General features: G+C 41.0%; 4 protein-coding genes across 7 annotated transcripts; 2 read left to right on the top strand and 2 right to left on the bottom strand.

Moving 5' to 3' along the window:
* The first annotated feature begins 1,812 nt into the window (after positions 1–1,812).
* LOC134036529 (uncharacterized) lies at positions 1,813–3,979 on the top strand. Its single transcript, XM_062481516.1, has 6 exons — positions 1,813–1,911; positions 2,143–2,724; positions 2,869–3,000; positions 3,114–3,467; positions 3,649–3,700; positions 3,816–3,979. Exons 1-6 carry the CDS (start codon positions 1,834–1,836, stop codon positions 3,845–3,847), a joined length of 1,230 nt encoding a protein of 409 aa, XP_062337500.1. The 5' UTR covers positions 1,813–1,833; the 3' UTR covers positions 3,848–3,979.
* A 1,246-nt stretch (positions 3,980–5,225) lies between these two features.
* c16h7orf25 (chromosome 16 C7orf25 homolog) lies at positions 5,226–9,485 on the top strand. 4 transcript variants are annotated; one of them, XM_062481121.1, is made up of 3 exons: positions 5,414–5,597; positions 6,262–6,440; positions 6,813–9,485. In XM_062481121.1, the coding sequence occupies exons 2-3, from the start codon at positions 6,278–6,280 to the stop codon at positions 7,577–7,579; spliced, it is 930 nt and encodes a 309-aa protein (XP_062337105.1). In that variant the 5' UTR covers positions 5,414–5,597; positions 6,262–6,277; the 3' UTR covers positions 7,580–9,485. The 4 variants fall into 4 exon arrangements, with proteins under 4 accessions (XP_062337103.1, XP_062337102.1, XP_062337105.1 ...); XM_062481119.1 differs by lacking the exon at positions 5,414–5,597 and adding an exon at positions 5,226–5,350 and having other exon boundaries at positions 6,262–9,485; XM_062481118.1 differs by lacking the exon at positions 5,414–5,597 and adding an exon at positions 5,296–5,407 and having other exon boundaries at positions 6,262–9,485.
* On the bottom strand, positions 9,299–10,786 carry mplkip (M-phase specific PLK1 interacting protein). Its single transcript, XM_062481122.1, has 3 exons — positions 10,282–10,786; positions 9,893–10,192; positions 9,299–9,859 (listed from the first exon to the last, which is right to left on the bottom strand). Exons 1-2 carry the CDS (start codon positions 10,651–10,653, stop codon positions 10,007–10,009), a joined length of 558 nt encoding a protein of 185 aa, XP_062337106.1. The 5' UTR covers positions 10,654–10,786; the 3' UTR covers positions 9,299–9,859; positions 9,893–10,006.
* A 10,450-nt stretch (positions 10,787–21,236) lies between these two features.
* On the bottom strand, positions 21,237–26,479 carry inhbab (inhibin subunit beta Ab). Its single transcript, XM_062481195.1, has 2 exons — positions 25,433–26,479; positions 21,237–22,870 (listed from the first exon to the last, which is right to left on the bottom strand). The coding sequence occupies exons 1-2, from the start codon at positions 25,899–25,901 to the stop codon at positions 22,056–22,058; spliced, it is 1,284 nt and encodes a 427-aa protein (XP_062337179.1). The 5' UTR covers positions 25,902–26,479; the 3' UTR covers positions 21,237–22,055.
* Positions 26,480–27,086: the final 607 nt, after the last annotated feature.

Here is a 27,086-nt window from a genome sequence, read left to right as displayed (position 1 = left end):
GCCAATGTTCACTTGGGGGAAAAAGGATGTGTCAGTCAGAAGGGGACACCCCTGATCATGCTACACTGCACACACTCTTTTTCTCTCCCTCTCTTTCTCTCTCTCTCAGACACATGTACTGTTGTAAACACATATGCCTCTAATGAGTTCATTCTGGTCAGGTCACAGAGCTTGACAGGAAAGAGTATTTAAAAGTGTGTGCCTGCATTTTTGACTGAAAAATGGCACCCTCTACAGACAAAAGTTACCACAAAAACACTGACCCAAGTTTGATTAAACTTTTTACACTTTACACAATTCGAGCTATATAAGTAATATTGTCATATTCAGTGATCTAAACAAGTATGTGGGTTTAGGGAGTTTGTTAAATGTTTGATAATATGCATAATTCACATTTACATTTAGTCATTTAGCAGACGCTTTTGTCCAAAACGACTTACAAGAGAGCTTTACAAAAAGTGCATAGGTCAATAATCATCAGGTCTAATGAGCATCATCAAAAATACTTTCGTCATTGCGAAATACATTTGATCACATTTTTGCAACTAGTCTTTCAAAGCTGAACATCTTCATCTGTGAAGTACATGTCATTTTGTCATTTTTTCTGGCTTCTGGCTCTGGCCAGATAATGTAGAATCCAAGTGCCAGGTTTATTAGCAGGGCTCTCAAGTCTCGCATTCGCCGTGAGACTCACGCCTTTCAACCATTTCTCATGCTGTCAAACAACACCCTGTATTTCTCGCGCTGAGAAGTAGCCTAAGGAATAACTTGTCCCACTATTTACAATTAATTTAATGGCAAGAAACGAACCCACTCACACACATTGACAGGTATGGTAATCTCACGCCACTTAGCACCCTGATAATAAAAGTGTCACAATGTTACTCAACATTCCAAAAACTGCATCTAGAACTTTGATACAGGCGGTATAATTCACGGGCAAATCAACACCACTAAACGACATATTTAGTGCTCTAACTGTATTTAATCGAAAAAAGTAACCCCAATCAATTGTTTCTTAGTGTGAGGTAAGTAGCCTACTCTCATTAGTCACATCATGTAACACTGAGTACTATGTTGCACGGTCTCATTTGTCAAAGGACAATTAAAAACAGATAATTATGGCAGCTTAACACAAGAACTACGTCTCACCCGTCGACTATTGTAGGTTTCGCACTTATGACTACTCTGGCTTCACACACATTTATTTAAGAGTTTTAAATTGAGGTATTTCGAGCCGGTTTGTAATATTTTAGGCTTGGTTAACCTAGCCTGCAGGATGATCTCTCAGGCAGGCTCCAACCTTTCTCTATTATGCTTAACATAACCTGCGTGGTCGGTTGGTCTAGGCCTACATTGGATTTCCATAATATTAGAGATAGTTTTCAACTCTCTCAAAATGTTTATTTCTAGGCCTACATCTGATCTAATAATGTTTATGTTGATTCAAAACATTATCTCATTCTCTAGGACAGTAGTCATCTGCTTGATGATGAATCTTACAATGGATTTGTGTACAGGACAGGTAATATTGTACTATTGGACTGGTAGCATGATGATCACTACAACCATCCCCATAGACCAGTAAATTCAGTATGTATCTTGCAGAAAACTATCATGCGACAGTTCTTGATTGTCAAGAAACTGGGAGATGTTCCTGACCAGGTGAACTTGGAGCATATTAAAGATTTTCTGTTGAGAGAGGCAGGATTCGGACCAATGTAAGCAAGCTTTACACTTCTCACATTTTACAATTCTATAACATTCACTGAAAATGTGTGTCCAGTCACACATGTCCTCTTCTGTAGACCTCAACATGTCCTCAGCCGTCCTATGCTGGAGGGGATTGAGAGAAAGGTCTTTACAGAACTGGAAAAGGAGCAACGTCTCTCTAAGAAGTTTGGGAAGAAGGTAGGCTATAAGACAACATCAAGAAGTTTTCTCATGAGACACCCGGGAAAATCCTGGTAGAGTGGACTTCTCACCATTTCCTTATCTCTCTTAATTCTCATTCTCCCTCTCTCTTCCTCTTTCTCTCTCTCTCTCTCTCTCTCTCTCTCTCTCTCTCTCTCTCTCTCTCTCTCTCTCTCTCTCTCTCTCTCTCTCTCTCTCTTTCGCACTCTCTCTTTCCTGTTCCTCTAGGTCACCTTGGAGGGACTTGAGATGTTCCTGGGCATGATCAGGCCATCAGCCGAAGCTGAGGTCAGAAATCTCCTCCTCCCCCTGTTTTCCAACCTTGCGTGCAGCGCCATGCATGACACAAAGGGCGAAATGGAGTCCTCTCCACCTGCTGGGGATGCAGGGTCTCCAAATGAGAATGTGCCAAGCACATCAACGCTGCTCCAAAGAGCAGAGAAGCTGGTCCCTGAGTTGGTGACAGCTACTCTCCACTACCTCCTGGAGGACAGAGAAGAGGAGCTATGGGGATCACTGTTCAGCTCTGAGCAGCCAGGCCTCACCTCCATGGAGGGGCCGTGGGCCAAGGCAGCCATTGTAGATGTCTTCAGGCTTGTGGAGGATGCAGCCAGCTCTGTGCTCACTCCCCAGGATGTCTCAGCACTGGGTTCCATCACTTACAGAGTGGTAAAAAACATGGTGGTTGCCATCTTGCAGAAGTTTGAGCATGCCTTAACATCCTTCCAGCTGATAGGACATGACAGCACAGAATTTGATGGTCTGGCTGTGACTCGTTCTATGATCTCAGCTATCGTGGATGACATGGAGGTATTGTAATTGTGTCTTGTTTTTAATATCATACAATACATAAATGTGAATAGATCTCAAGAGAAGGCCCTCCTGGCATTGGTATGTGTTCGATTTCGAGACACCTACAGCACATGTACATAAATAATACTCTTTTTGCTGAAGATGGGGGACAGGGGCACTGATGTACCGGAGGACTTCTCCAACCAGATGTGTGAGATTGCCACCACAGCTAGTACCCCTGAAGTTTCCATGAAAGACCTTCTCCTGAAAGCATCTAGAGCTATCGCTGATAATGTAAAGGCCGCAATTGCAAAAGTTAAACATCTCACTATTTCCATGTGACATGTATTGCCAAACACAGCATATAATGTGTACCAAAAATCAGTAAACCTTTATACTGTTTACAGAACAACAACATCAGCGAAGGCTTAACAGTGAAAGACAACCTTCATGAGGCTGCCCCCAAGATCTCTGCCCAGGCCAGATGTCTGGCAGTTGCCATGGAGGACTTTCTCCAGGAACCAGTCATGGCTCACAATGATAAAGTGATGAAGGCAGTTATCACGGAGGTCACCTCAGACCAGGTTCAGCCTTCCCTGAGGTCTCCAAAGACCACTGCTGCATCCAGATTCTCAGAAGAGACTCTGAGCAACCTCCTGGAGGTTGAAGCTCCCAAGGTGGAGCCTGAACTCTCAGATGAGAAACCCAGCGTGGTCATTGGCTGTGTCCTAGCAACCAATTCTGATCTCCATCAATCCATGGTGAGACACAACAATCTATTGATGTTCTGAAAAAAAAGATATTTGGAGGGGGGGTTTGTATCAACTTTGTATCATGTTTAATGGCATTGCAACGTATTGTTATTCATTCTGGATAATGTCAATGGTTCTTACTGTAGGGTAGATTTTGTTTCTGTTCCCTTACACGGTTCTGTGTCTCTAGACCATTCAGGTTCTGGGAGATGTGTGCAGAGACGTGGCAGAGGAGAACCGTAGTGAGTGTGGGCCTACTTGTTGATCTCGACATCCAAATCGTTTCTTGTGATGACATATATGTGTTCTCCTGTGGCTTGCAGAGTATGAATATAATCAAAGAGTTGTCATTTTCAGATGTCAGTCAGAACCTTCGGAAAAGCGTATGAAAGGAGGCATCCGTGGATTCTTCAGGCGTGTTCGTGAATTGTTTTCCTGCTGCTGCTGCGGCCTCCCCACAGAGGAAGACTAGAACCCTCCCATGTGGACCATCTGAGTCATCACACCAGCTAACCAACATATTTACAGAACATTTTTAAATACAGGTGTAAAGATTTGTATTTTTAGAACATATTAAAGTATAATAATACCCAAATACTTAGAGTGGCTTGCATTCGTCCTTTCCTTTACTTTAGAGTGTCCCCATTGAATGTGTAAGCTTCTTGTTTTTGATTATAGACCAGCTATCAAATCAGCCAATCTGGGTAATCAATCTTAGTGTTATGCTCGGATTTAAATGCTGGTTATATGTTCAGATCATGCATCCTCCCTTCTAGACACACGGTTACTTGATGCTTTAAATACCACTCACTCTCTTAGGAAAAACTCCATCACAGGCCTGCCTACACTGCGTGAGATTTAATGCTGCTGTCCAGGGTCCTGAAACCAATGAAGCAAACTTGTAATCCAAAAGGCTGACATTTTGTCCAGATGCAGTATGAAATGAATGGCCAGTGTCCAGAAGCCTGACATTTTGTCCAGCTATAGTGTCAAATTAATGGCCAGTGTCCAGAATGTTGACATTTTGTCCAGATATAGTATCAAATGAATGGCCAGTGTCCTGAAGGCTGACATTTTGGCCAGATATAATATAAAATGAATGGCCAGTGTCCAGAACGCTGACATTGCAAACTGCAAACTGAGCCACAGGCACCTTCATGTTTAGAAAGTGTGTTTGCCTGAGTGCACTGAGTGAATGAAGTCTTACAATATCGATCAAAATTCAACATTTACACACATGATCAGATGCAAGAAATACAATATGCTGTCAAGATTTAGCATGATCCTATCTGTGTACCTGGTTTGCTTTGCATTGGCAAGTGTCTGACGGGCTCAAATAAACACTACAGCTAAATCATTGCTATGTTTGACAAATACAACAACTGAATCTTACAGACGACTAGCAATCTAGATAGCTCCAGACACTGATTTACCGACTACTATTCGTGATCTGGACTGGTTAACTATTAATTCAGTGAGCTGCGACCGGGGGTGACTAACTGACTTGAATGGGATTTTATACAGTCCAACCCATCCCATCTCACAATATCGAATAAAGAAGAAAAGCTCTTTGAAAGCCATTTAATGGGACCAAAACCTCAGAATTAGAATTATCTGAAGTTGTTGGAAAAAGGCAGAAGAATTATGTGTATTTTAGATATATAATTTTACATAGATATTCAATTATAATATAAAAGGAAACTTTCAGAAAATATGCAAGAAATGAACCGGAAATTAGTTTTTTTGTTGAAGCTTACTCTGAATGGCCATACACTCCTGCACAATAGGTGGCGCATATGAACCTTTAAGTTGGATGCGATCAGCGGTCAGTCAGTCAAAAAAGAAGAGAAGAGGACCGTACCTACGTGTGCGACTTGTTGGTACCAAACTACGTAAGCTAGCACGCTGCTAACAGTAGTCGGCTTGCAAGGTTCTCATACGCGTTTATGGTATTTTGGCCTTTTAATTTGTTTGAAATTAACGCATTACTTAATCTGTCATTTTAAGACTCAACATATGGCCAAATAACGTGTAAATTGTATCTAGTTATTTGTTAGCTATCTACTACTTGGTCAACTTTGCTGGCTAGCTCGCTGGTGACTGTGCTGTGGCTTGTTTGTTGTTAGCTAGACCAGCTTGGTAAGTAAGGCGGGGTCAGACCCTTTTTATAAATATTTTTAATACTCCATGACTAATATAAATATGTACATTCAAATTCGTTTTTGTTGTTAACGTGGCTTGCGTTAATATATTCGCAAAATCGCTAGAGCTATGGCTATTACATGTTATCTCCTGGATTTGGCTAGCTAGTTCAGTCATTAGCTACTACTAGCTAGGTTCAGTTGCGACAACTAGCTACGTAGGCTAATCGTATACAGCAAATCTGCCAGCGACGTTAGAATTGCTGTGGTAGCCTCGACTCGGCAGTAAACGTGTCTGGGGCTTCTCTTAAAGGCATCAGATTCTGGTTACATGCAGGAAATCAATTAATTGCAATCATTGTTTCTGTGATTAACAGGATTTAGATTTCAGAAAGGTACTGAAGTTCATTTTGCTGTGCTGCTGAGTAAAAAAAGAAACTCCATGTACATGGTGTTTACACTGCCCCTTTAGTGAGCAGTGACAGGTTCCAATCCTTCTGCCCTATGACGTTTATGGCTCATAATGTTTAACTTGTTCCTTTGTGTGGTTTCTAGAAAGGATTTAAAACTTTCTATAGTATATCGATGAATGCAGCAACCCTATTAATTTTCAGGTGGCAGAAAAGGTTTGGTCTTCTGTTAAAAATGTTTTGTGTCTTCAGGAATAATGCCAATGTGATGGCTGTGCAGGCTATGCTTCAAGAGCGAATCAGGGTGGCCCAGGAGCTGCTGGGGAGAGTGGATCTTCTATGTGACCGTCAGTCACAAGATGTAGAAGGAAGAGCTAAACTTTGCAGCAAGCTACGTGCAGAACTCCGGTTTCTCTCCAAGGTGGATGCTGGTAAGGTTTCGATCAAAGAATCCCATCTCCAGAGCACCAATCTTACTCACCTCAAAGCTATAGTTGAGTCAGCTGAAAGCCTGGAAGGGGTGATTAGTGTTCTTCATGTCTTTGCTTATGAGGACACTGATGGCGTAAAGCAGTCACTGGTGGTTGATGTTGTTGCTAATGGTGGGCATACCTGGGTTAAAGCCATTGGGCGCAAGGCAGAGGCCCTGCATAATATCTGGCAGGGGCGAGGACAGTATGGGGACAAGAGTGTGGTGCATCAAGCCGAGGACTTTATCCAGGCCAGCCATCAGCAGCCCGTCCAGTACAGCAATCCACACATTATCTTTGCTTTCTATAATGGCGTCTCCTGCCCTATGGCAGATCGTCTGCGAGAAATGGGCATTTCTGTGCGTGGAGACATTGTTGCAGTGAACTCCGTAGTTACTGAAGATGATGGGGAGGTGGATGATGCTGATGATCAAGGGGCTGAGAGCGAAGTTGTTGAGGACAAAGACCATTTTGATGAAGGAGTTGACTCGACCGATGAAGATGACAATGGCGAACTGTGTATGGAGCACACTAGAGTAGACAGGGACACCATTGTAGCTAGCTTAGCCTTCCCGACAGAGGTGAAAGTGGATGTGTGTAAACGGGCCAACCTAGATATCACTACACTCATCACCTACGTGTCTTCACTCAGCCATGGCAGCTGCCACTTTACCTTCAAGGAGCAGGTGCTAACAGAACAGGCAGCACAGGAGCGTCGGGAGAAGGTGCTGCCTTGTCTGGAGGAGTTCATGCAGGACAAGGAGCTGTATGCCTGCCAATCTGCTGTACAGGACTTCCGGGTCATCCTTGAAACACTGGGTGGACCTGGGGAGAAGGCCCGTGCAGAGAAACTCCTAGCCCGGCTCCATGTGGTGCCTGACCAGCCCTCAGATCGCACCCAGCGACTGACAACCAGCTCCAAAGTAAACCACCGCTCACTCATGATTTTCGGCACAGGAGACTCCTTGCAGGCTGTCACCATGACCGCTAACAGTGGTTTTGTGAGAGCGGCAGCCAATCAGGGTGTACGTTACAGTGTCTTTATTCACCAACCCAGAGCACTTACAGAGGGTAAGGAATGGAGGGCCACACCGGTATGAAACAAAGTGACCAGAACCATTATTGTAGCCTGCAATTTGTGGCTGTCCATAAACCACAAACCAAGCTGGTTGGGTTCAAGATGGGATTGCTAATTGTTTTAATTCAAACAGCGTGCTTGCTTGGACATGGCTTGTCAGAACACAGAGTATTCTGAGAACAATTATTTTTGGTTACTTTACACATTTGTGGGATAAAGATGTGTGGATCTTAAGAAACCAAGAAAAGGAAGATAAAGAAGGCTGCAAGGAGAGACTATGAATTTACTGGTTCATTTTGGTGAGGATTTGGTCTGTCAAGAGGAGAAGCCCAAGTTCAGAGCTCCAGCTTTGTAGAATGAACACTAGATCACTTGGAGGCTGAGAACCAGGCTTTTTTGTCAGGCATCATATGCAAGGATTATACCGGCTATCGCAGTGCTTTTTTGAATCAATGTATTTTTGTTTAAATAATTTACTACAATGTAAAAGTAATTTGTGCAATAATTGCAAACTGCAGCAGAACTCTAAGATTACTAACTCCTTTTGTTTGTTATTATTTAGATTGGCTTTTTGAATACATCCAATTTGGGTATATATTTGCTTGACTGTTGATGCCGGACGGTTATTGCTTGGTAAATTATTCTGCTTTGACAAATGTGCTGCTGATTAAATTCTAAACTCTGTATTGAAAGTCTAAGTAAGATGCAAATAAAGCATCTTCAAAAACGTATTTTAATACATTTATTTAATGTTCAGAATTGAATATATAATATATATATATATATATATATTATAATAATAATATACTATAATATTACATTTTGCATCTTGTGACAGTCTTGTTCGTTCTCAGTTAACCATGTGAGGGCATTTTATATTAAATCATTTTGCTGTTGCTAAAATGTAGTATATATTTGAATGCATGATTCATTTATTAAGAAGAATGTCATAAGTAGGGTCAATTTACAACAACTTAAATTTCAAGAGTAAGTGAAAGGTTGCCATAAGGTCTGGTGTAAGATTGTTGCTAAACGTGACATTGTCAAGCTGTTCTGTGAAGTGATATTCAGTTTCTTGGAAATTATTATAATTATAATTTAGCAAGCATTGGCCTTAATTTCTCAGAACAAGAATTTATTGACGAGTTTCAGAAGAAAGTTCTTTGTTTCTGGCCACAAACCCTCAATTGCTGATGCTCCAGATACTAAACTAAGAATTCTAATTGTATTGCAGCTTTAATCAATACAACAGTTTTCTGTAGTGCAAACAATGGCAAAATAGTTTTCTCATTATCAAGATTCTATTGGAATCTGTAAAGTCGTCCATGTTTTATTTAAAAAATTCCAAAATGCAACACAAAAATAGCGTGTCTAATTTTGTAGTAATTGGTGAAAAAATATACAAACTATACTGTCCTTCCTGACTGCTAATGCATTTACTAACATAAATGAGATTATTATTTTACCATAATCACAAAATTGTAAATTAATGATTTATTGTATAGGTAGGCAGATTATGTAGGCAGATTTAGAATCTGAAAGGGAAAAGAAGCAGGACAATTCAATACACAATTTTTATTTTCCAATATTCTCTTCGTCATAGTTTTTAATTAGACAATTGTTTTTAAAAAAAACTTGAAAATATACACATTTGATTTTAAGATGCATAACATTTGCACTAATCTTTAATAAAACACAAAGAAATAAATCCTACAATTCATTTTCCAATGTTTTTTCTATCATTAATCAGTATCCTTGCAATTTACTGAGAGCAATTGAGGTCTGTATTCAAGGTGAAAGGGACTCCTCACCCATTTTAAAATGTTCCTGCCCATGGCTTACCTGGCCAGGTGCTCAAAGGTAGAGATTTCTCATTTTATAAAGCTGCTTTTAATTTCTAGCTTTCTCATTGATATAAAAAATGACTAGTGTAAAAAAAAAAAAAAAGAATCTGGATAATCTGGTGTCAGTAAATTTCACATTTAGATTTACAACACACGGTGGACAGTGAGATTGACCTGGATAGGGTACATTTCAATATCAATGACGGTAGAATACAATGCAGGACGTAAAATCTACATTAATGTATACTGAAGTGCAACCACACATTTTTGCATTTGTTGTAAGTGATAAAATGGTTCTTCACAGGGTTTGAATAAAGCCGAAATCCGTTAATTTCTAATGCACTCTTGCTTTGTAATATAAACAGAGGATTTCCCTTTCACACCATAAATCCCATAAAGCAGGGGTTCCCAATCCTGGTCCTCGGGCCTCCCTGCCCTGCATGTTTTAGATATTTCCTGTGTTGGAGCAGGAAAACATCTAAAACATGCAGGGCAGGGAGGCCCGAGGACCAGGAACCCATGCCATAAAGGATGCCGTTAAGACTGCTAGAAATGCACCTCCTAACCTAAAACACGTATAAACAAATACTATACTATATATTCCTTTAGTAATATCTCCCAGGCTTGCCTGTGTTTGTGGATTGTTGGCATTTAGAGTCTGTTACTGCAACTGGCTGTAAAATAGCCCAGGGGTCTTGCAGCATAGTTGGGCTGTAATACTTTTCCACACCATCTGCCCCCTTACCTCTGCCATGTGTCGACCCGAAAGGAGAGGAATTCCGTGGTGAATTCTTAAATATAGATTGAAGAATTAATTATACATCGGGAAAATAAAATAACATTAAGAAATTGACGATAGAAATGTGAAACTGACATTTACCCCATATTCCATAAACCGCCTGGGACTAGAATTTCTGTATGGAGAACCGCCTTGTTGATTCGGATTCCATCTACGAGGCGTATGTCCAGGTGATGCGCTGTTATCGTATTTCATTTTACCATCACTTCCGCCATAACAACCTCCAGCGTTGCCACCAAAATGTCTTTGGGTATTATTTGGGGAGTCAAACTGCCCATATCTTGGTGATCCAAAAGACGGAGGTGGGCCACCACGAAATGCCCATGCTGGTGATGGAAATGCATCCTGTAGAGCTCCGGCGCCATTGTCCCCCGTAGGAGTTGAGTTTCGAAAACCTCCCCGTCTTGACCCCACTCCCGGGCTTTGTTGTCTGAAGTTAGGCCTATACATCATTCAACTGTAAAAGTACACAAGAGTATCTCTGTACTTTGTGAGTTTATTTGTAGTGTTAAACACACATCTGGCTGGAGTAGCAGACAGGCCTACTTTTTATTGTTCTTCGAAATTCATTTCCGGGAGCGTCACGTCCGATAGAAGCTTGAAACAGGCCTTCAAAATAAGAGCATGGCTTGAAATATGCAAAACATATTCCTAAATTCAGCCGGAATCGGCTCTAGTTATACTAAAAATTGCATTGCACTGAGTTATTGATATCTATTAGCCAGACATTTACAAACTGTAAAGTAAAATAACCACTTGACCATGTTTACAAAATACACAATGTGAAATGTCATACAGGTTTTGTAAAAATACAAAAAAATATATCAATATTGACTTACACTAATCGATATCAAGACAATGTATATATTTGGATTAAAAAATACTATTATAGTTTATGACTGGGCTTTATTTAATGACAATGGTATATATTGACCTTGCTCCTCTAAACAATTCAGCATCTGCATGGTATGAATTCCTTTAAATGAATCAATACTAAATATAAATATGTCCCCTCTCTCATCAAACAGGCATTCTCCCTGAAAATGAAAAGCACTTTAGTCATGAGCCGCTAGTACCCAATCCGCTAATTAGATAAAATACAACTCTCTGTGATGACCCTCATGTCACTTCCTGTCTACAACTGAAAACGCATTTGTGACTAGATGAATGTAGCAACGGAATGGAAATTGAATTGACTGTGTATTTGTTAATAATTGATGGATGATTAAATGGCACATCGTTATACGTTTTAATAATGTCCAAATGCATGCCATCTTGTCATCCACTAAATGTAATGAATGTTACAAAACAGCGTGTCTCAGAGAAATGGCACACCTCTGTACCAGAGCTGGATTGTAGGTCAATCATAACGGCAGGTTGGAAGGGAGACAACACCGATCAGCATTATGGCTTCCTGTTCCTGTGAATGCGTATCCTGTTATTGGACGGTCCATCGGGTCCAACATAACACCGAGAGGCCTTGTCTGGGCCTCACAGTACAGGCTGTTTATTTAAAGCGTTGTCTCTGCACTTGATTCATGCTCTAATAACCATACCGTGTCATCTGGGTCCATGCTTTGTTAGTCACAAACTATTCCTAACCAGCTCCCTGTGACTATTTAGTGTGCCTCTCTATAACACTTGGAACATTCTAACAATAAGTTCCCTATTTTGGATTACCCATGATAACGGTCTATTCAAATCTAATAATTGTTTGGGATTGTAATCTACATTGCATTAACTCCCTTTTTTCAGGAACGTCAAAAGCAGTGACAGTTTGACAGAATACACGAAAGCTATAATTTCAGTCTGGTACCACACTTTTGTGCTCAGTCACAAAATGAATTAATCTATAGAACTTTGTCCCACAGCACAATTGTCAGACAACATTTAAACCCATGCATTTGAAACCCTAACTGCAAATGTGCTCCGGGACACAATTCAATCTATGTATGTATGTCTATTGATAAGGATTCATAGATATCCTCGACATCTTTGATATACCCGCTTATCAACTCTTATTAACTAGATGAAAACTCAAAGCCTGTTTTCAAGTCAATTGGCATATATATATATATATATAGATAGAACTTAACTGTCAATTGTGAGACCAAGCATTGATGGCGTTAATGGTATCAGTGGAAAGATAACCTGCACCACAAGGTTTCAGCTGACGTGCTCATTAAAATGTGAATGAGTGAAGTCGTTTGCTTTTCACAATAGTCCACATTCCCATTTGTACCTAAGCATCAACTGTGGTCGTCTCTTAAATGTCTCAATCAGACCACACCTTGACCTTTACTGATCAGCATACATGACAACAGGAGGTGAGACAATGGCGCATGAAAACAACAGGCAAAACCTATCCTGCAGCTCAAATCTTAAGCATAGAAGATATGGGGGCAGGGTGTCTCCCAGCCTAACTGATACAATTCTGTCCATTTGCTTAATTGACCCTTTTTTATATTAAGATTCTTAAAAGTTGCTGATTTGATGCCAACAAAACAGCATTGAAATAATTTTGTGAAGGTTATAATTAATAAAACACATTTAAGTGTGGTTGGTTTTAAGGTGTCCTGAATTTTTTTCAAAATTCTATTCTTTCAAAATTCAATTTGTGTTTTGGTTGCATGAAAAGTTCAGCTTCAACTCAACACAATGTTTTGGAACAAAGCAATCATTGCTCAAAAACTGTCCTTCAAGCTTTTGCTGGCAGCAACATTGCTGCCAGCAACAGCATTGCTGAAAGATACATTTCTCTTACACCTAGCTAACCATAACTTAAAAGTCCTCCGCGAGGCAATCTGTGGTACAGCACTGAACATACAGACAAGCGTCAAATAACAAAACCACAGCAACAGGCTACCATATCTTATTTAATCAAGTTATTGCCATAATCATATTTTACAGCATCTGTTCTCTAGAATATTAAAGCACTCCAGCCAGTATCATTTGTGACAAAATGTAACAAAATTGTTGGGATATTCTAAAAGGTACATCATGACCTCATCACTTACCCAGTACAAAAAAGGAATGATCCCATTTGGACAATTGCTTTGTGTTGGTGCAACACACACTTACACACCCAGTGCCTAGCAATTAAAAGTACTTCAGCAAATAACAATGGCGTCTGATCAACTTCAGAACACTGAACATTTCCAAAAGCGTTCCTAATGAACCGAAACCCTAACGTCCTAGTTCTATTGCTACTCAACTGTGCCAATGTAGGCCATACAGAAATGCCTAACTACTTGGGTCAGCACGTGCACACACATTTTTCTTCCCCAGCTGGCCTTTTGTGCTCTACCAGTGGGAAAGTGGATTTATGACTCCAGTGTACAACCATGCACACCTTTAAACAGCTGTCACTGACATTTTATTGCACTGACAGACACAATAAGTTCTACAATGATAAGTATTACAACCCACCCCTCCGTATATTGGCACTGTGGCCCAGACACTTTCTTTTCTCTTAGGAAGATGCCAATCGCCAAATGTTACTTTACTCAGATGTACAAAGACAATGTATGTACTTTTCAATCATATCTGTAAACATTTGAGCCTGTGGCTAAAAATAATTCACACAGACTAGCCTGCTTTTTGAGGTGAAACAATCAGTCAATCTACTTTCCAACCAAGCCCGGCAATACCATAACCTACATCTAGAAGGCAGTACATCACAGAGAACCACTCTCTTGTTTCTGTCAGGAACACCAACACCAGGGAAAAAGCCTGATTTACTTCTGCTATAAGTTACGTAAATATGTCTGATAAGCTATTTAAATGTACTAAAGACCAGGACTGTTTCACTATAACTAAGCCATGGTGTTGGTTATAGAGAACAGTTACAGAGTAGTTTGGTTGGGTTAAAAAAAGTACTAAATTACTTTCTCATAAGTAAGTAAGTAAGTAAGACTTTATTTATATAGCACTTTTCATACAAGAATTGCAGCTCAAAGTGCTTTACATAAAATAAGACGATTAATGAGTAATCTTACTGCAAAGACATACATTTCGGAAAATGGAATGTAGAAACCCTGCAATATGAAAACATGCATGCAGAGCCTACTTCTGCTCTTGACCCCACAGTGACAAACCGGAAAAGGTGAAGGGGGCGACTACACGTGAGGTCACCTTGATCTAGAGGTCAGAGGAGGGTGTGTGCTGACGTCATGGCAGCCCCAGATGAAAAAGGCCCATTGATTGAAAGCACTCCGTCTGATGATATGGGCTATGTCGGCCTTTTCAGATGGAATGTAGAACCTCTGAGTTGAGGGTTAGAGGGAAAGAACAGAAGGATCTGGGACAGATCAAGGAGAATACCGATAGCTTGTGAGGGTCGAGTAGTGAGGGACAGCATGAAGCCACCCTGTGCGTGATCAGTCGCGGAAACAATATAGTTCTATTGGCCAATTGTATAAAATGTTCTTCCAAAAACATAATTAGTGCCACATTGTTTGCCCCAGAGCATCACACTGTACATGTGTTTTAACGGCATTACACTGTCATGAACTATGGCATAGAGTAGTATATGTCTTCTCAGAATATGTATTTAAATTTCAATACAGTCCAGCCTTAATGAGAGCCCTAAGATGTATTCCAATCCTAATGAATGATGTATAAACTTTTCAAAACCACAATACAAAAACCTCAGTGATTGTGGGTTTGAGAGTGGCAAGTTATTTTTCAGTCTGAAAACTGTTGCCCATTTGTGGGGAAACATACAAGACAGTGTCCTAATTAAAAGTAATACATTTGAAAAAAGGCTTGGCTGTGTCTTCTTGGGATTCATGTGAACTTGTCACTCCCTCTAAAACAATGCATTTGTCATGGTAGTTATGTCCCTCTTCCCTTATTAATGACAAGACCCAACTGTTAAAGTAAATTGTTGATTGTTTTCTCAGATTTGATCTGTTTAGGCCTTTTGCTAACATCAGACCCAAAATATCTGTATGTCATTTCCACTAGATGTAACACATCAAGTGGCAGGAACAGAACAGCATCACTTTGCTGCCAACACACATTTTAGGTTGCCTCCTACCCTGAAATGATTCAAACAGTTTTGAAGCATTTATGTAGCAAAACATTTTGTGCTTATATTGTAAATGAAGGACTATTGAACTTTATTTCAGGCCATGATGTAGGCCTATATGCTGGGAAAATGGGTAATGGGTGGTGGATTGAGGGTTTTGTCTTTTATTGTGGCTTTGAAACCGCCCTGTCTAGTACAGTTTATTGATGCCCCTCTGTCCCCATCAATCTCTGCAAGCCTTGTCTGTCTGGTCATGGAGCTGTCGCTCCTGGCTCAGGGGCTGACCTTTCTGAGCCATGTTTCCCCACAACGGACCAAACAAGATTAACATGGATTAGCTAACACAATATATGTTCACTGTTTATATGTCAACATGAGAAGTGATGTGGTTCAGTTAGTTTAAGGCCGAGTAAAAAGGATTTAATTTGCCCATCTTTATTATTTTTATGAAGGGTTTTATTTTTTATGAAGGGTTGTTTCCAGTACATATGGAGGAGCAGTTTGTATTTATTGGATACTTGCTGGAAACAAAGGAATCAATCACTTTATTTTCACAAATGCTTTTGCTGGCATTTGCTGTACTGGCATTGCTAGTTGTACAGAATTAAATTCAATGACTTGACTGAAAATAGATTATAACTAGATGATAAAATATGAACTTTATGATCCTCCAAATTGATGATAATTGTTTTTCTTAGGGCATGAACCATTGAATACATAATACAAATCCACAACACTCCAGAGTGTTCAATGATTTGAATCGTTTTTGTGGAAGTGAAGTAAGCCATGGATCCTTTGACACCTACACATCAAAGACCAGACTGGTAATGGATTATTCTTCACATTTAATTATTTCTATATACACACTTATACCACACACACATTATTCACACCTCTCCCCCGGGCACTGATGCGTTCCTTAAGTCAAGTCAAAAAGCAGGGGAAGGTGTTGTGTGGGTGTAAAACGCAGTAGAAATGATGGTCATGATGCAGGAAAGAATATTCATAGATCACGATGCAAAACTTGTCCATGTTAAATTTGTCCTGTTTTAATTAATAAATTAATATGCAAATGTTGTACTTGTAAAGATCCATTTATTCTGTAAAAGGATACAAAATTCCAAATTGCATTTAAATGATTGGAAAGAGACGGCTCCCGGTAGATAAAAATGGTTGCCTGGAGGCATGCTTGGCACAAACTGTAGAGTAGAAGGAATGTTTGTCATCCGATGTTGATCCTGTTTGTCCTTGGAGGTTTGTCTGTACAGTGTGTACACTGTATCATTCCCCTGTACCATCCCGTTTAGGACCTCACGCACCTTAAGCCCATCAAGCCTAGTTTCCTTATGTGGAGTGGTTCCGTCTTTCTCTGAGTGATTCAACGATAAACCTGGAGATTTCCCATAACCAAACGATGTCCTAAAGAGCCATGGAACTCAAAGTTAAACAGCCCTACAGTTTAATTTAGTTTTCTACCAAGGTTAACTTCTGCATGATAGAATGGTGAGATATCAAAAATGAATCCAATTTATTAAAACTGTGAGTTGAGCCATACTAGTAGGATCAGAATCCCGGGCTTTTTCCAGGCACCATGGTATGCATTAGATTCATTTAGTTGTTTTAGTAAAATGCTCCTGTCTGAACATGAAAATGAAGAGAAAAAGAGGGAGGGTGAGAGAGAGAGAGAGAGAGAGAGAGAGAGAGAGGGGGGGGGGGGTGTACAGTAACACAAACCACCCACATACACACTTTGTAATGCTCACATGTGCTGTTATTGCAGCATCCTTGGCATCCAGTACCAAATATAGTAATTCTCTTTTGGCATGAGTAATCTCTTAAACGCAGAGAAAAAGGGACCACTGATTTCTGTTGTGTGCAAGTGAATAAGTCTGTGTGCGTGTGGGCTGAGTGGTTGGCTAACAGGGGATACCCTGTCTATTTTGACAAAAGTTGGGGTGGGACCACAAGTTTCTAAGTTTTCATTCTCTAAGCAGGTTGTAAGCCAGTGTGAATATTGACCGTGGTAAACCGGACACTATTGAAACTTATTTCTTTGGAAGCTTTGAACACCCTAATTATGTTCAAAGTATGGCCACCAGAATACATAGTTGTCTGGATAAAACATGCCCAATGCCATAGGAAGCTCACTGTAATAAATAAATACAACAATACATTCGAAGTGCTCCTCTGGTTCTTAGGATGGACCAACAGCAAACAGACGTTACACGCGATGGAAAGTGTGTCATTAGACATTAGTTTACCCGAGCCTTTGTATCTTTTCCTTGGCCAAAAACTTCTAACCACAAAGTCTCCTGGGTAGCAGCTACCAGTCTAACACTATTGACTAACGCAACATGAAAATAACCTGCTCTTGCAATTAATCCGGAAGTCACACACTTACACTACCGGCTCCCCATTGTGGTTGCAGACAGACCGGCTCCACCATGTGGGTGGAATAATTGCTTAATTAAGTAATTTGGTGGGTCCCTATTATAACCAATCAGGTGCCCGATAGTACAAAAGGGAGTTGTGTGAAAATAAGAGAGTAATTATGCAGAGACTGAAATAACCTAAATGTATGATTCTGAGATGGAAATTCACCGACATAGTTTCAAAAATGTAATATATAGAGATGCTGAACATCGCCAACGAATTGCTATGTGTAGAACAGTGTGCAAAGATTTTGCAGTGGCTGTCTGTGCATAGTAGTCTTGGGTCTCAAAAACACCAGAACAATACAAAGCCAGGTTTTCGAACTCCAGACGTAGTTTGGAGGGATAGAGGCAAGAATGTCTAGTGGCATTCATTATGCATGAGAATATTGTGCACAACAACATCCAAGCACTGGATTTTTGATGATTTTTCCCCGAGTGCTTCCCGTTTGGAAAGGTATTTTCATGCGCCCAAATGTTCTGTTCTATTACAGCTCAGAAATTCGACTGCATTTATTGAATGCTTATTGTCTCAGCGAGGGACAATCTTCAGTATGGCTTGATGAGCCAGGTTGGAAATATCACTGTCTGATATCAGTGACCCGTCCAGAGCTTTGCTCTGATTAGTTTTGTTGGATATAATTGTATTATATATATTAATTAGGTAAAACTGTACATCCCAAGGCAATGAATAGTTACACCCAGGAAGCCTTGGACCATGGACTCACTTGACCCCCAGCCTCCCATGCTGGGGCCAGCTTCTTTTTCTTGTAAAAGAGGGGAAGTGGTCTTCATCCTTGGATAAATGATCAGGGTCTAAACCATGTCATCAAGTATAGGGTACCCTCTTCCATTGGTACCCACAGCATCTCTGACACGCCAGAATGTTCACCTAATTAGACTTCAGAAGCCAAACTTGTCCAGATTAGATAGAGATGAGTGGAAGACAACCTTCATAATGAGCAGGACGAATATTGTGTGATGCCATATGGGCTAGCAAACACTCCTTCAGTCTTCCAGGCCTTTGACAATGACATACTTCGCGACTATGGATTTGTGGTCAGAGTGGGAGCCGTCCAATCCCATTGTCACAGCAAGCCCGGCCAAGCTACATCCATACGCATACTTCTCGCTGAAACCTTCGTCTACAGAAAAGAACTACGACATCAGCAGTCAGGAACTGCTGGCCATGAAGTTGGTGGAGTTGGCTGGATGGGAGTCGATGCCCTTTCTTTGTTTCCACCAACCTCCATAACCATAACCTCCATTTCTGCAGCAAGTGAGGGTGCTGCCACCTAAACATTCTCACTGTTGCCCTCTGGCGGTCATTGCTAAAACTCACATTACCGTTGTACAACGTCATGGCGTCCGGTTCTACCTGGAACACATTTCACTCACGTACACCGTCAATACCCACTCATTTAATTGAAAGTGAACCGGAGTAGACCTTGCCTCCACTTCACAACTGGACAAAGTTCATTAGTGGTATTTTCTTTAAAATGGGTACAATGTTTGAAGAAGGGGGGGTGGGGGTGGGGGACAAAGATTGATAGAAAAAAGTGGCGACTGGTTAAGATTAAAGTAAATACGGAAAGGATTCTGCAAACAGTCAAAGTGCATTGGCCTTATTAGAAGGTTACAGCACTGTAGTCGGAAATACTTGGTTTAATTGATTGCACATTACTCCAAGCACAGAGAGTGTTGCAATGTTTGCAAATTAGATCAGATTAGCACAGTGTAAAACTTTTACATCTACCTAAAATTATGTATTTCAGAGTGTGAACATATTGCCTATTCATCCTAATAATTTGTGAGTGTGTCCTACTCTATGCTCTGCTGATTTTGAATGTCAGATATCCTTGGGTGTAATGTATGTCCTCTCGATTTGTTTCTCTGATTCCTCTTGTATCACTAGCATCACTTGGCAATGTATCTTGAGAAGTTTCTCATGCATTCATTTTAGCCATTGGGAAAAATCTCTAGCTGCTTGCGACGTTCAAACTTTGTGCAGGCATTACCTCTACCTTCTTCCTGTCTGTTCGTGCATACCCTTCATACATTAAACACCAACTAGAGAAAGGGGCTTGTTATCAACAACTTATGTAAGAAACACAAGTTTACAACAAACCGTTAAGGTAGAATGGTGGTACAGTAGATATGGCAATTGTTGAAAGATGTACAATTTACAAAACTAGGCAAAACAGACATTAATTTAAATGGGGATTTCCTAATGGGTGGATTGGCCCCCTGCACCCCAGTCTAAACATGAGCTGATTGGGTGAAATAGTCTAAAACAAGCTATAGACCTCCACTCTTTCAGCACTCTGGAGCTCAAGACGGTTTCTGGCACCCCTTTCAATTACTACTGTAATTTGGGGTTTAAGATTTTTTTCCTTTGGTCAGACAAATTCAAGTACTGATAAACTATAGATGGCCAGATGGATACTGTAGATAACTATCGATGACCAGAAATATATCATTCAAATCATCTTACTAGAGGCTGTGTTTATACTTTAGTCTGAAAACATATGGATGTCACATGTGGATTTCCCCAAATTCCCTGTTATTGGCACTTTCACAAAGCTATCAAACTCTAACTGCTGGTGTTCCCACATGCAACACATGGAACAGGAAACACGTTGCCTCCACAGCTGGCCTACTTCCTCCTATACCAAATCTTTGTCCTTTACCAAACCATATAATTTCCTTTTTCCACACTTGGATAAAGCACTAAACTATTATTCGTATAACATGAAAGATTTCCGAGAGAAAATGTTAGGAAAGTTTTAATGGGATTGAGTTTTAGTATAACTATTGTTCTTTTTTTTGGTACCAATCTTATTCAAATCTGAAGATGAACTGGTTTGTATACCTGAATGTTTTAATATCCAATTACCTTTGTCTGGGGGCGCCCCAAGCTCACAGGAGGATAAGTGCGTGTATCATGCAGGCTGAGATCTCACCGCAGCGGCCTGGGTTCAAGTTCTGCCTTGGCCCTTAGCTGCGTGCTGTCTTTAAAACGGTCCAATAAAGCATGAACAATGCCCCAAAAGATATATTTAAAATTACCATTGTCTCACGTGTAAATGGAACATACCAAAGCACTGTAAAATTAAAACACTGTGCAACCAGTAGGAGACTATGTTTTTCCGAGCTATAACAGAAGACGCTAAACAAAATTAGTACAGCATATTTAATGATGAAGCAAATTTTGATGGCAAATAAATTATATAAAAACATCCACAAGCACTGTTCAGATTTGTAAAACAAAGCAATAACCATACTTTACAACTTAATGCAGTTGCGAAATGCACAAAAAGTGAGTTTACGTTTTTCTTACTTGTTACGGTGTCTTACTGTTTTTCAGTTATGATGTTACATTTACATTTAGTCATTTAGCAGACGCTCTTATCCGACTTACAGTAAGTACAGGGACATTCCCCCCGAGGCAAGTAGGGTGAAGTGCCTTGCCCAAGGACACAACGTCAGTTGGCATGACCGGGAATCGAACTGGCAACCTTCGGATTACTAGCCCGATTCCCTCACCACTCAGCCACCTGACTCCCATGTTATCGGTGTTCTGAAATCATTGTCATTCATTGCTAGATGTTAGGAACCTTAATATTACAAATGATTACAAATTGTACATTGAAGTCTAGTGGTCACCTATCTTTGGTATTACTTTAATTGAGAGTAAGTCTGCAGCTGTATTAGTCAGTGTACTTGTGTTCATACTGTACAATATAAAGTTTTTTCTTTATGTACTTAGCAGCGGTTTACGCAGCCCCTCTTTTCTCAGTGCCAGCTATGACACAGCTAGCAAGAATGTTGGTATAGTGCAAATGTAACATTCATTATATTTTATGTACAAAACAAGATAGTAAAGAGATAATAATATTAATATTGACAATAATTATATATCTTATCAGAAAGATATGAGTTTGGCTCCAGTAGCTAGTCAAACATTTTTCAAGTATTGCTCAACAAAAAAACAAAGAGAAACAGGTTAAAAAAACTGAATGTATCAAAAAGGTTTTCGGAGGGGTGTGTTTCAGCGTGTGTGGGGGGGGTGGGGGTGGAGAGGGGTGCGGACGGGGCGTGACCTCAAGTCATAACACCTGATTAGTTGCATAGTGTTCTCAGGTTCCTTATAAACTCCGTTTTCTTTGCAGTGCAGCAAATCAAAAATTCAATTTTACAGAAAAATGCCATTGTTCTACTCTCTTTAACAAAAATATATTATAAACAGAGACCTTTATATCAGACAACTTAGATCCCATTTATGAAGACAGACAAGCATTAGCATTTTGAAAGGAAAAATGGCAACGATTGTCCATTTTCTCATCCAAGTCACTAGTTTACACAAGTCTCTTGTCAAGCCTCCATGTCTTTTATGAGCATCCACACTCCTCCACAATCATGTTCTGGATGTCCTTTTTGATAATCTTCTGCTCTTCGTTGTAGTAGAGCATGGACATAGCACGTAGCCGCGTAGGAACACAACAGGACTTGATGTTCTGAAAGGGGGTGTAGCCCCGCATGCGATAGTGGTTGATCACTGTGGAGTGGAAGGAGAGTGAGGACCCTGTGAAGCTTGACACGTGACTTGGGCAGTCGCCCTCGCAGTAGTTGGCATGGTAACCTGACGGAGCAATGATCCAGTCATTCCAACCGATGTCCTTGAAGTTCACGTAAAATTGCCGCTTGCAGCAGATGCGGATCTTGCTGTCGCACTCAAGAGCCCTTTTGTTGCGCAGGTGGGGTTGATCCTCGCTTGGCCGGAGCACCACCATGAGGAAGGGTCGGTGTGATTGATCCTTCTCCGTACCTTGCTCGCCTATCATTGGGGCCAATATTGGCAAGGCGTTGGCCTCGGCGCACAGAGGGCAAGACACATGCAGGCTGAGGACACTGCCACCACTGTCTAGGAGGCTTTGCACACTGCGAGCTACAGGTAATGTATGCCAACCACTGCGGCGGGTGTCAACTGTCTTCTCAGATATAGACTCCTCCTCTTGGGCCAAGTTGGTAGTACCCAACGTAGGGCCCTTTAGATGGTGTCGTTGTAGGAGCTGGATGGTTACCTTGCCCTTGCCACGGTTGCCCTTGGGCAGCTTGAGGAAGATCCAGACATTGGCTTGCTCCACCACAGACAGGCTGCCCCCTTCCTTCGATATATCAAAGGTCGCACTGGTTGGAGAGTCCCCTAAGCATGCAAAAAGAAACTTCTGTTAGCCAACAGAATTCCCAGTATTTCCTTTGAGACATCAGTACAACACTTGGTATATACTGTCATATATGAAAAAAGACCTTAGGACACATTAATTTAAACACTTGGATCTCAACAAAAAAAATGATATTTATGAAATAAGTGCAATACAAAAAAAAATCCCAGACTATCTGTTTTTTACATATGGTATGTATGCAGCAACTTTTCAGTGTCATTATTGTTAAAGAAAAAATATATATTTAAAATAATGTAAAGGTTAATGATCTTGATAATGAGTTATGCAGGTTATTTAGAGCAGTTTGATCTATCTCAAATATATTATACTATGTTGCTGACTATCAGCTATGACAATAAAGAGCAACTACCTTACACTGAATGCAGATTGTATGTTTGCTAAAAAAATTAGATTTTGCATGGTATGTCACATCTTAGGACAGTCCACTCTGAAAACTCAACACTGTTACAAAAGGTTGTTTGCTAAAGGTCTGTGACTTCCGATAAGCTTGAATGTGCCTGCCAATTGCTTTGTGAGATATTTACATTGTAATGTTACGAGAGAGGTTCTTTGTGAGGCTTTAAAAGGCAGTTATTACTTATATTTTTTTATGTTCATTTGGGGAATTGGAAAAATAGTTAAATCCTAAGGATGACCATATTATCCATTTAACCTGAAGTAAGAACAGACAATCATGAGAGCCTAAGTCTTGAGCTTGTTAAAAAGTAATATTTTGGACCACCAAATGTTATAATAATCAGAATTTATAAAAACTTGAATGTGAGCAATGCCCCTAAAAGCATTTGACTAAATATCAGAATGGAAAAAAAAACTGAATCATTCCAAACATTTGTGTCAGGGAGAGACCCACTGCAGCCACAGGAATGTTGTCAACACTGTTGTTTGTCCTTCATTCAGTCAGACGACAGCAGCAGTTGCTGTGAGATGCACGCAGATTATTTTCTCCATCTCTCTGTCTCATCCTTTTACCTCTCGCTCTCTCACTCTCCTTCTGTCTCCCAATACCCCTCTCTCTCATTTTCTATTCCTCCCTTGCCCTCTGTCTGTCTCACTCATTGTGCAATGCCTTGACCCCCCTTCTCCATTTATAGCCTTTACACACAGCCCAAAGTAATTATTGGGGCCCATATTTGGATGAATGAAGTGATTATGTACGGCCAAAAGCCCTGTGGGTATGTTTGGTTCTAGCCCCAATTTACCCCACTACCCCCTCCTAATTTCGGCAACTCTTTGAGCAGCCTTTTATTAATCGAAGGTTTCATTCAAAGGGATATACTATTTATAGCCCGTGGCCATTATGCACATTTATGTAAGCAAACAAGGCAGGAAAGAATGCATTTGTGACCCGCTTGGTCTTCCAGCCTGATTCATACAATGGCTGTGATCAGCAGAGCAGGGAGTGATGCACCCCCTGCTTGGGGTGGCTTGCTGTTCATGTACAGGAATTTGTACCAAATTGGATTTCTAATTATGACAATGTACAATACCTTCAACTTATTAAACTTAGTTCAATTATTTAAACTGAGAACTGTATTCATCCCCATGTAACCAACTGAAATTGCAACTGATCAATGGAATGGTGCAACACAAATCTTAATAGTAATCAGCATGCCGTGGCGACATAGCATGCACTAGCAGTGCTGCTCTTAAGTTATATCTACGTTTGTGTACGGTGGGGTTTCCTGGGCTGACACAAAGCACCAGCGTTGAGACACAGCTGGGGAACATGTGTCTTGTTGGCAGCCTTCCCTTTGCTACTGGGTGGGTATCCCTCGCTAGCACTTTCCAACAGTCTCCAAAGACTACACACATTAGATTACAAGATGTGTAAAACTGGTATGTGTTTCATGTATTCATTTCTTTGTGCAAAGACAAAGCCACATCTTGCTTATGAATGCATTGTTGTACAATTATTGTCAGGGTTCCCACAGCAATGGGAAACACAGTGTATTGCAGGGAGTCACAGAGACTGACAGCCAATCGCCTTGTTTGTCCGATTGAGCGAGTCTTTTCTCCTGCTTTTAGTCACTAGGTCTCATTGAGTAATTATGGCTCCCTCATGGAGTTTCCTAGAAAGAGGTATGATTCGCTATTTAAATCCAATGGATTAGCCTCACAGCAGATATACAGAAATGTATATTATGTTCGTTATTGCCCAGACAATTAGCTTTTGTCTATGCACATATACTCAAATCGAAGCTTTCACTTTAGGGCATTATGCCCGCACAGACCCTCCCACTTACATCAACATAATATATAAATCCATACTAGGCTAACAACATTTCATAGATATTTAATCTTCTTTGAGCTTAGGAAATATTTGCCAGTAATGACTGTGTGGTGTGCAATTAATAATATTTAGCATGAGTTGTAAAAGTGAAGAACGGAAAATGTAGTGATACATTTGATTCAATACTTACTTAAAATACGTTTTGACTAAAAGTGACAGGGTACACAGATTTGGAGCAATATTCCCTCAGACCCTTGAACACAAACACACACACACACAGTTGTCACCTCACCTGGTTCTGCAAAGGTGATGATTTCAGAAGGTGGCTCAGGCGGTAGTCCCTCGTCCGATCTATCCACCTCGTCCTGGATCTGCACGCTTCCGTCTTCACCCACCCGGCCCACATGGAGCTTCTTGATGGCATTAAGGAGGGCAGCCCGGGGGACGGGGTGCGTGATATTGGGCCGTGTACTTAAGTGGAGCATGTTCAAGATGTGCCTCTTCACCGCCTCCACCATGTCAGTCTGTCCTGTCGTCATTGAACCCAAGTCAGTGCCAGTGCTGGGTACCAAATCCGGGGACTCCCTTTTCATTTGAGCTAGAGCACAGGCTGGGCAGGAGGATGCCTGGATCTCCTCTGCTGGCCCCTGCATGGACTCGTCCGCACCCACTGACCCTGCCGGAGTCGGTGAAGCCCAACCTGTCCACGCTGCCATGAGCAGTACCAATATCCCAGTCACAAGAGCTAACGAGGGCATCATGGGTTGTAGATTTAGGACACACGTACTCTCTTACCAACTCTTACCCACAAACGGTGTTGACAAAAGAGGACAAGTGCACAGAAGTTCTCCTCTCCTTACCTCGCTGAATCACAAGGTGTTGAGGTGTTGCCACTAGAAAACTGTTCTTGCCCAGGAGGGCAAAAATCAAGGACAGATCGTTTTGATTCTCAAAAGTTTAAAAAAAGTTAAATACTTCCGTAAAAGGTCTTGCAGAAGAGTTCAGCAATACCAATCTTGATCTTGTAACAAATACAGAACATTTAAGGTCTCATTTAGTATTTGCTTCAGTTACCCTCCAAAAAATACCTTTCTTGATGTGTACAGCAGGTGTTTTGTCTCACTAAGCCGGTCTTCTTTTCTTGCAGACGTAGTGGAATGATTTTGTGATAGATTGTCCTGTCCTTGTGGGAGTTGGGAGAGAGCTACTGAGCTGCAGTGGGGTCCTGCTGATGTGCCACAGACTCTGAGCGCTCCGTGCACCAGAGCTGAATGGCTTTGTGGAAGTGGGCAGGGTTACTGGGTCCTCTCTCCTCTCTTTCTCTCTGAACAGTCTCTCTTTATCTTCTTACTGTAATTATACCTCCCTGCCTCTTTTATCCCTCCGCTAGCCTACCTCCATTACTATGTTTCACTATGCATGAGTCACTGACTTCAGCCCCCCCCAACCTCAGCCCCCCCCCCTCCTATTCACACGTAAGACTCACACAAGAGTCAGAAATCAAAGCATTTTTTGTACATACCTCGGTCTCTCCCTTTTCACGTAGCTTTTTCGAGCCTTGCAGTCGGATGACTTTTCGAGCATCGTGGTGGAGTTTCCTGACAGATGCACGTCACGACGGAGTAGGAGGAAGAGGCAGTGTGTACGCACGGAGTCTCCCTGATTCATTCATACCACACACTTAACACTGACATACACACATTTCCCCCTCCGTCACATGCACATGCACACATGCTAACACACATGCGTGTGGACAGGATACACATATGGAGCAGGTTCACGCACATCTACTTTCAGCAGTTCTCAATTTGGCACAACCGACACTTGTTGGATTAACGACACCAGACTCATGACTTACCAAGAGACAGAGGTGGTTTGATGTGAGATTCATTAAGAGATCTTCCTCATCTCAATAAACCCACAAGGTGTAAAATAGTGCAAGTTAT

Source organism: Osmerus eperlanus, chromosome 16 (genome assembly GCF_963692335.1).
Source record: "Osmerus eperlanus chromosome 16, fOsmEpe2.1, whole genome shotgun sequence".
Lineage (NCBI taxonomy): Eukaryota > Metazoa > Chordata > Actinopteri > Osmeriformes > Osmeridae > Osmerus > Osmerus eperlanus.
This window is presented reverse-complemented; position numbering and strand designations above follow the sequence as displayed.

Excerpts from the sequence above, each read along its gene's own strand:
- LOC134036529 (XM_062481516.1), top strand. The coding sequence starts at position 1,834 with ATGCTGGAGGGGATTGAGAGAAAGGTCTTTACAGAACTGGAAAAGGAG. Across the intron at positions 1,912-2,142 it reads CTAAGAAGTTTGGGAAGAAG|GTCACCTTGGAGGGACTTGA; the intron begins GTAGGCTATAAG and ends CTGTTCCTCTAG. Across the intron at positions 3,001-3,113 it reads CTAGAGCTATCGCTGATAAT|AACAACAACATCAGCGAAGG; the intron begins GTAAAGGCCGCA and ends TACTGTTTACAG.
- c16h7orf25 (XM_062481119.1), top strand. The coding sequence starts at position 6,278 with ATGGCTGTGCAGGCTATGCTTCAAGAGCGAATCAGGGTGGCCCAGGAG.
- mplkip (XM_062481122.1), bottom strand. The coding sequence starts at position 10,653 with ATGATGTATAGGCCTAACTTCAGACAACAAAGCCCGGGAGTGGGGTCA. Across the intron at positions 10,193-10,281 it reads GGCGGTTTATGGAATATGGG|AATTCACCACGGAATTCCTC; the intron begins GTAAATGTCAGT and ends TCTATATTTAAG.
- inhbab (XM_062481195.1), bottom strand. The coding sequence starts at position 25,901 with ATGATGCCCTCGTTAGCTCTTGTGACTGGGATATTGGTACTGCTCATG. Across the intron at positions 22,871-25,432 it reads CATCACCTTTGCAGAACCAG|GGGACTCTCCAACCAGTGCG; the intron begins GTGAGGTGACAA and ends TTGCATGCTTAG.